The following is a 9,423-nucleotide window of genomic DNA, read 5'->3' as shown; positions in this document are numbered from 1 at the left end:
TATAAGCTTCCTTAAAAAAGTTATTCAAACAAACCTTTGATAATCTTCACCAAATCCTTTTTTAATCTCTTCGGATCAGTCTTATCTGTCTTTGGTATTTTTTTAACAAAAGGCTTCTCCGCTTCATCCATCCATATTACAGACGGCTGCAGCAATCTTGATACTTTAATTACCAAATGTATTAACATTATGAGACCTGTCTTTCCAGGATACTTGCCTACTATGTTTGCAGGTGTCAGGTCGAATAATGTTGCACCTGTTTCGCTGCAGATTGCTTGGATTAGAAATTTCTTGCCACTGCCTGATGGTCCTACAGTAATTTTCAATCGTTTAATGATATTAATTTACAATTACCGAAAATATTAAGGTCTGAAAAACCCTTACGCTATTTAAAAACCAGTTAAATTTTTTAAATGACAAGTCTCTAATTTCATTGTCTAATTTGTGACAATTAAGTATTAACTACATATATAAATAATTAGGTAGACTCACCAGAAATAAGAACGGATCGAACCAACGGTGCATTTGTTCTGACATACTCAGAGCCTAAAGGCAAAATGCAATATTCTTTTATCAATTGCCTTATATCACCCAAACAAGGCTCAGGTTCTTCACCTTGACTTCTAAACTCAGCTCCCACATAACACTTTTCACCAATGTAATCATCAATTTTGACTTGAGGATAGGGACGAATAATTCCATTCGACACCAGTTCTTCGAACAGTGATTCCGTTGTTCTATCGGGTGTGAGGTCTTTTTCTTTCTTCTTCTTACTCTTTTTGCCTCCGCGTCGTACCTATAATATAAAATATGAAGTAAGGTAGACTTTTCTATAAAACTAGACTATAAATTGATTCATCTTTAAATAAACTCACTCCGAAGAGACCCAATTTATAGCTTTTCAAAGTTCAATAGATTTTCGCGAAGTAATGTTTATGTCTTGAGTGCAATTATTTCTTAGCCTAACTAGGTATAACGAAGTGTTTGCTATATAATTAATGACGTTTACCTTCTTTTGGGGCTTTTTACTTTTCTTCCCTTTATGAGCGCGGTCCCTATCGTATGCTGCTTGTAAAACTTCAAGCTCACTTCTCATAACTTCATCGACTATGTTTCTTATCTCTTGTTCGATCTTGACCATCTTCTCTCTTTCTATCATGTCTTTATAATAACGTTCATGAGGATTTTCAGGGTCGTCTTTGAATTTCCATATGTCTTCAAATCTATTACAAGCACCAATTATATTTTTATTGCTTATCTGATAGAGGCAAATATTGCAAACATTTAATGAAACTACATAGAATTCTATTAATTGTCGATTAAAATAGTTTTTATATCATGTGAAGAAACGTTTATTACACTTTGAAAATAAATACTTACTCTTCGTTAGAGTTCATAACATCTTGCAAGAATGCTGAAGGATTACATTTGTAAGTTTGCAAGTCTTCAGCTTCGTCTTTGTTTTTGTTATCATCAGCTTTGCCGCTCTTCTTATCTTTGCTGTCTTTGCTCTTCTTCGATTCTCTAGAAGACGTCACTGGCGATGATTTACTTAAAAGTTCACTGTCAGTTCCTGTACCTGTTGGACAAAATTTTATTATTAATAAAAATGTTTATAATTTAAATTTTATAATTTTTATTAAAAATTGTTAATAAAAGCAAAATTTCCTACGTTATTACTTTGGAATTTTTTTGAGTACCTTGTCGACTAAACATAGCTCTACTGCCACCGCCTTCTTCAGATGGAAAGTCAGGAAATCTCCCTGTTCGTTCATAGTATTCTTTAATCCATCTTCTCAGTTCATCTCCGATCTGTTCGTTCATTTTAACGCTATGTTTGGCACGAAGTTTTTCTTCAATCGAGACTAACGCTTCTTGAAATTCTTTTTCACGCTCTTTTTGTAATCCACGTCTATATTGTTTTACCTAAAAGTAATTATAATGGTTTCATTATAATTACCCAAATATTTCTAAGTGTTTAGAAAAGCTTTATCGAGTATGTAGCTGATCATATTCTAAAATGGAATTCAAAAAATGAAAGGGTTGATTTTTGATTATCGTGTCATCTTCACTTTATTTCACAGTTAACCACATCACTAGCCAATCCAAAATTATCTTAATCCCAGAGTTTATATTTAACGGTTTGTCAAATTAACTTACTTCTTCAGCTTTCTTGATTGCAGCAGACTCAACATATGGCGGCATTGACATTCCAATTAACAACTGTTCCTTTTCTTTTCTCTTCCTCGTTGCTCTTCTGGCTATGAATCCCCGCCATACCCTTTGTATGGCGGTTGCAGCAGATGCTGACATCTCTCCTTTTTGATCCCTCCCCTTTTCTTTTAGAAGACGGATTTCTTTCATGAATTGTCCTCTAAAAGTATTAAAACAAATCAGAAAAGAAATTTGAAGGAAAAAGTCCACTTGTTATTTCTTTAACCTACATTATGTGCCTACGCATAAGCATACCCAAATAATCTGCATGTTTTAGTTTTCAATCAAACATACAAATGTCCAAATTTTACATCTTTTCCGGGACCAAATATATGATGTTCTTTTAAAGAAAATACGTTTACAAACAATTTTTTTCCTTACCTCAGTCTACCTTGCCTAGCTCTTTCGTGGCTCTGTATAACCAGTACCGCCTGTTGTTCAGTCAATACCAAAGGCTGCGGTTTTGGAGGCTCATAACCAAGTTTCCTTAAAGTGCCTTCTATAAATGTACGACGATTGGTGACTTCATCTTCTCTTTCTCTGATAAAGTATTGAGGCACTACTGGCTCTGCTTCATGAGGGGTCATTTGAAGTTTTTTTAGGACCTGATATTACATTAAAATGATAAATGATTGTAACGTGTTGGTAGACGGTTGATATGACATTATAAATGTATAGCGATAATTTATGAATCAATTGTAATGTTTATGTTACACCTTCGAAATCTGTCATCAGGTACTGATTTAATCGTCCCCATTAACTTAGATAAAAACAAGACTGAAACCGATACATCTCATTTATAAATCCAATTGCCGCCGTGGCCGGTTACCATGCTGGACTGCCAGGCAGAGAACTTGGGACAAGTTCGATTCCCGGGCCGGGAGAAATACTTGTATGGCCTACTGGAGTTGGGTGTAATTTGTGGTTGTCTGTGTATATGTCCATGGCTATATGGGGTTTTCCTAGTGCGGGGTTATAAGTGGGTGCAAAAAGATTTAAATCAAACTCACATCATCGTCATCGTAAGTGTAATCCGACAAATGCACCTCAACCAAATCATGTTTAATTTCTATCAGTCTTCCCAAGCAAGCTTCTAATAACCTTTTGACAATCAAGCGTTTTTGTGGCTGAAGCATCTGATCATACACTGTATCTAATTTTGCTAGCAATACAGTATAGCGAACTCTTAATTCTGAAAGCAGCGGTTGCAGAGCTGTACGTTCAGCTGGTCCGGCTGCATGAACAGCTTCGTCAGCTTGAGTAGCTTCTCCTATTAACTCTGATGTCTCATTTAATATGTCGTTGTAGATTTTATTTGACATATTTGTTGTCTATTTCTACTACTATCTCTTTATTACTTCATCAATTCGCAGTGGTTATGTCTTACAAATAATAATTCTTCTGATCATCGTCAGAACTATCTAATGACTTCTGTTTATTATTGTTTTCATACTTGTTTTACGTTGAAGTTTGGCCATAGAACTGAGTAATTAATAAATAAGTCACTTATCTGATCTGATTTTTGTCATTTTTTGAAGAATATTTTTAGCAATCGTACCTTTAATTCCATTGTTAATAACACTTAAGCCTTTCGTGTTTTTATTTTTTCTTTAAACACAATTGTATTTCACTTATTTTTTGTTCCTAACTAAACACAACGCGTAAACAATTTGTTGAGAGAATCAGTCTCAAAGTACTTGTTACCCAAACTATCAATATGAGTAGGCGTTTAAGCTGGAAATATCAAAGCAAACAAAAACATTATTGATAAAACATGTTGCTAAGTGTGTTGCTATAAACATTGTAACTAGCTGATTAGTTTACATCTCACCATACTACGCGCATTACACCCAAATGGAAACGTACTTGGCTACGCAAATCGGAATGTGCAGATGGGCCCTTTGAAGTAGATACACCACTTTTCCAGTTAACCAGACAATCAGGTTGACACCAGAGTATTTCTTTTCTGAAAGCTATTTAGCAATTGCCGCTGGCGGCCTTGATGAAACCACTCACACTTGTAATTTCATTGAGTCTCAATACAGATTACATTGCGATTATGATTAAATGTAGTTGTGATTCTGTTAAGGTCTAATTGCAATGGTAGTTGAGTCTTAGTGGAAAAGCAGTGATGGCATATTCATTGGTTCAATTACTAAAAGTATAATGGCAAATTATTATGCATATCGAGTTCTTAGGTTTTCGCGATTGTTACACATAGGAAATGAAACTATTTTCCGGATTTAAATCGCCTATATTTGTTTTTTCAAACAAACCGACGTTTCGGGCCCTTTACAGGTCCCGTGGTCACGATTGACTGAGGTGGTACAGTCTTCAACCCTATTTTTTCACTATAGTTACAATAGTTATTAATTAAATACCTTATTTTTTATTAATTACCCAATTTACGCTACATTAAGTTTTACAAAGTTTTTTTAAATCCGGAAAATAGTTTCATTTCCTATATTATGCATATCTTAATTTTTATCTCGTATAAACAATAATTTAGTTCTTAAATTTTTATTGAATTGATATTCAATTATTTTTTATGTGAAATTACTCCACTACTTTGTTATAATTATTAATACAAAGATCGAATACTCAGAAAAAAATCCTTCGATCCGGCCGGATTCGAACCGACGTCTTCTAACATACCGTCCAAGACGCTACACCAACTAAGCCACGGAACGAACCAGCGGTCCTCACGAATTTTTCTATGTGCTTGCATCGCAATTTAGTCAAATCTGAGCCTATATTATATTTCTCAATACTAGTTGCGTTATTGACTAAAGTTCCGATTTTGAAAACGATAAGTGGCGTGATTGTCTTTGTCTCTGAATAGGGGTGAATATGCTATAAAAAACTATTGCAACGGAAAAATACAGTCAGTTATAAACCGACTTTTAAAAAGGAGGAGGTGCTCAATTCGTTTTTTTTGTTTGTTACGCGATTATTCTGACGTTTATGAACCGATTTCGATGGTTATTTTTTTATTGGAAAAAAGGGTACATCAATAGTGGTCCCATTTAAATTAAAAGAAAATATTCCACTTCTAAGGGTAGCAAATCAGAGGATGAATACGGTTTATTGAATTTCAACCACTTCCCGTTAACCGATTTCAATAAAACTTTGTAGGTTTATTTTAATCCTGTTATTGTAAAATATTTAACTGCCTCTGTGGCAGAACGGTTATGCTGGACTGTCACGCAGATATCCCGGATTCGATTCGCAGAACGGGAGAAATATTTGTATAGCCTACATTTATTTCTCCCGTGAGTTTGGGTGTAATTTGTGGTTGTCGTCTATGTGCGTGTATATGGCACCCGCGATACAGAGTTTCCCTAGTGCGAGGCTATGAGAGTGTGTGTAAAAAAAAGGCCGTTTTACTACCTAATATTTGAAGTATATAACCTGTGTTTTAATATTCTTTTCTTATACCTGTTATATTTTTTTAAATGAGTAAATAAAGTATAATAATATAACACACGTATTGTAGCTATTGTTACACATATACAAATGTTACACGTATACTTATTGACTAAACCCGTTGCCAGGAAAGGGTCGCTATCGACAATGTTACACGTGGATTAACATTTTTATTTCTATTAAATTATTGCCTTTTCGTCCTGCGTAAACAACGTAAACAAGCCGTATTTTAGTCGTTATCGACTTCTTAATTCAATGAACATGAATGCGTATATTCGTATTAAATAGTATGGGTACCATTATTATGGCGTTATGGTCTATTTTTCCTCGACAAAGGTAGTAGCAGTGTTATATGTTTTATATGTATGTATATAAAAACCAGTGGACAAAGTTTGGCGTTGCGTACAGAGATGAGCAAGCGCCCGGGATAAAACCTATTAATGCCCGAAATCGAGGGCAAAAACTATAACTAAATATTTGCTGTAAATCGAGTTTTGTTCAAAGAAGGATGGCATAAGTAGACCCAATTATTATAAAATCAAGGAAGAGTCGTTCATGGACTTTGCTAGTATAGTTCAAAGTTTTAGTTTATGTCTAATTATTAAAATTTTTTGTATATTTTTAGAAGTCAGGAATAAAGAAATTGTAAAACAATGTATTTTAGAATAAATGCAGCAAACAATGCATTAACTTACAAATAAATGGACGACGGCTCTAATACAAAAACCACGAAAAAAATGTCCCAAGTCAACCTATTTAAACGTAGTGACATGTAAGGGAATATGAAAAAGCTAAAATGTTGAATTTAAATTGTAATGTCATCGCAGTACTGTCTAATTTTGCTTGCTTCGCTGTCACTCGAACAAACGAAGACTAAAGCGTGAATGACGCTCTGTGTACGATTTTAACGCCCTATAAGTTCGGATACTTTTTAGCGCGGACCCGACGTCCATATAATTGTAAGTCAATGAAACAATGCAATGGATTCAGTGCGACCATAGATTAGGTAACATTCTTGTACATACGTTTCGTTTTAAGCATGACTGAATGTTTACGTAACTAAAGTATTGATTATTTTAAAGTACACACATAAAACATTAAAGCTACAAAATACCTAATCAAATAATCAATTAGACAGTAATGACATAAAGTAAAGAATAAAAAGAATATGACAAAAATATTTAGACAGTATATTATGACTGAGAGATAAGAAAGTCAGCAAAGGAACGTTTTGACAAGAGGCGTCTTGCCAATGTCAATGTCACATTGAGATTGAGAAAAGTGTGACCCGTTGTCGCAGATTTCTGCCATTTGAGCAGATTTAATTTTTATTCATTTTCATTGCGGCAGAACATGTTAACGTTGTATTAAATTTAGCAGAGTTTGACAGATTTGAGAATATTCAGCAAGTACTTTATTGTTTTTGGATACAAACTGAAAACTTGTTGTTTTCAGTTACTATGAACAAACATCTAAAGCGAAATACAGGACAATGTTATAAACATAATATAATCAACTTTATGACCCCAGCTTCTACAGGCTGCACTCAATTAGGTTTTTTGTTTCTATTATAATGAATCACAAGTATTGATAGATCTCTATAACCGCTCACGCGATACATGCAGCCGTAGACGCATACCACACCTAGAAGTGCCGGTGATGATTTTATACCGATTTATCGGATATCGAAGTTATAACAGGTAAAAGAACTAATATTAATTGCTATTTCGGTAACTACTCTAGCAAACCATAAAGTTTTTAATGCTGTAGGTCTGTTATTTAACAAAAATAAACAACTTCAAAAATACGTCACGTATTATTGTTTGGGCTGGTGATTTCGGTGTTTATTTATTGAAAACATACCGTAAGTAGCGTTTTTTAAGTTTACCCTGAATATAAATGTTTATAAACTGTACTTTAAGGAGTAATTTCATGGTAAACGTTAGAACCACTCAAACGGAATATTATCATATTTATCCAAGTACACCAAACATTTCATTAGTGCTTTTTAAGTGCAGGATTTGCGGTGTATTACTGCATTTTATTTGAGATGTATTTGTTGTAGTACGTAGGGTATTTATTTAGCAATGCAAAATAATAATTTTTATTTTTAAAAACTTGTATTTAAACTGAATCCTTTTCTAATTTGCTGAACCAAATAGCCGCCATTTTGCGGTAGGAGGAGCGCATCGCGTGAGCGGTTAGTGCACGTCGTCTAAAACACTGGGTCACAAAATACACAGTATGTCGCCGTCCTTCTTTAATGATATTATAATTATTATAAAATGTTTATTGCTTACTTATTGGACTTCTATTTGCCTTTCTGTTGAACCGATTCACTTGAAAACAGCATTGAAATAAATCGGTTTAAATAATCCTTATATCTTATGATCCCTTGAATCGATCTTTATAAAAATCGAATGGTAATATTCTTTCTTAGTAGCACGAATGAACACGATTGCGAGATGGATATTGTGTGGAGATGTCTCTTTTTAATCTAAAAAAAGATTTTTTTACATTGAAACTACTCGCCGTTTCTGTCCACGATTTTGGGCAAAAGTGGGTAAAAACCCGGTTAAAACCAGGGCGAGTTGATTGAGTTTTAACCCATTGCCCATCTCTAGTTACGTGTGCATAAATAAATAATGAAGACCAAGTGCGAGTAGTCAGAGAAACTCGAACAGCTAGAAAATGTTGACACCCGCCTCTTCAATTCCTTCGAGACTATAGACGTTGCAATACGTCCAAAACGTCGAGGTAATTAAAATATGTTTTATACATGACTAATTAAGTCCCGGACTAAAAATCACACAGGGCATTCCATATCCACATTTGATGTAAATAATAGATTAATTTAAAAAAATCATAATTAACGAGAATATTCTCAGTAATAGGTAATTTTCAGATTAGTTTCCCCATCTAATTATGGTGACAATTCTTATTAACCGACTTCAAAAAAGGAGGAGGTTATACGTTGGGTTGTATATATTTTCTTTTCTATTTTGTTTTCTAATATCTCCATCAATTGTGGATCGATTTTGAAAATTCTTTTTTTGTCTGAAAGCATGCACTCTCGTGGTGGTCCCATTGTCACCAAGTCATAATCTAATGATCCATCCTACGAAAATCGAAGGAAATTCTCAAATTTTATAGGCATGTCCATGTATTTAAGTATTCGAGTATATTATGTGGTAATACTGTGATATTACTATATCGATTGTGTCTACCGAACTGCATTCAGTTTCCATACATAAGCTTGTTTCAGCACGCTCACTTGCTTGTACATAACACCACAATATTATAAGATATCCATAACACCATAGCATTAATAAGACAAGTAGTGTAACTCCTGCCTGTTCTGCGCGTCAATGCCTAGACATCGAGCGTAGGGTTGTCACATTATTATTTTAGTTATGCCTACAGGTTGTAAACATAATTTGAAAAAATAAGTTATACATAACCACAGAACAATAAATATAGAAAAGTGCTTAGTTTGCATGATACGTGTGCCAACAGTTCGCGGAGTTTCGGAAACTTGAGCTCAATCCGCCATTTCCGATTTACACGTTAAGGTCGTGTCAATTATCTCACGCAAAACCTTAAAAATCGTAGAAAAATGCCTAATATCGCTACTTTGAAGTGGAAAAATGATAGTTGCACATGTAATATTATCTATAGTGGTGAAACACGATCGACAGATCGTCATAAGTCTTATTTTATTTAATTTTAATAAATTTTGAATTTTCTGTTTATCGTAATAATTTTTTTTTGGTACAAGAAACG

At 34.1% G+C, this 9,423-nt stretch overlaps 1 protein-coding gene across 1 annotated transcript in view; it reads right to left on the bottom strand.

The window, feature by feature from the left end:
- LOC113240260 (dynein regulatory complex protein 11) overlaps positions 1-3,466 on the bottom strand; it is a 6,409-nt gene extending 2,943 nt beyond the window's left edge. Inside the window, exons 1-8 of the mRNA XM_026477517.1 lie at positions 3,225-3,466; positions 2,596-2,819; positions 2,161-2,374; positions 1,701-1,926; positions 1,381-1,573; positions 1,010-1,223; positions 493-796; positions 35-310 (exon numbers count right to left, since the gene is read on the bottom strand). Of these exons, the coding sequence (XP_026333302.1) occupies positions 35-310; positions 493-796; positions 1,010-1,223; positions 1,381-1,573; positions 1,701-1,926; positions 2,161-2,374; positions 2,596-2,819; positions 3,225-3,350 (1,777 nt within the window). The 5' untranslated portion in view covers positions 3,351-3,466. The remainder of the gene's footprint in view (positions 1-34; positions 311-492; positions 797-1,009; positions 1,224-1,380; positions 1,574-1,700; positions 1,927-2,160; positions 2,375-2,595; positions 2,820-3,224) is intronic.
- Between the last annotated feature and the right edge of the window lie 5,957 nt (positions 3,467-9,423).

This window comes from Hyposmocoma kahamanoa, unplaced genomic scaffold (genome assembly GCF_003589595.1).
Source record: "Hyposmocoma kahamanoa isolate Upper Pololo Valley unplaced genomic scaffold, ASM358959v1 129, whole genome shotgun sequence".
Classification (NCBI taxonomy): domain Eukaryota; kingdom Metazoa; phylum Arthropoda; class Insecta; order Lepidoptera; family Cosmopterigidae; genus Hyposmocoma; species Hyposmocoma kahamanoa.
Note: the sequence above shows the minus strand (reverse complement) of the source record. Positions and strands in the feature narration are given on the sequence as shown.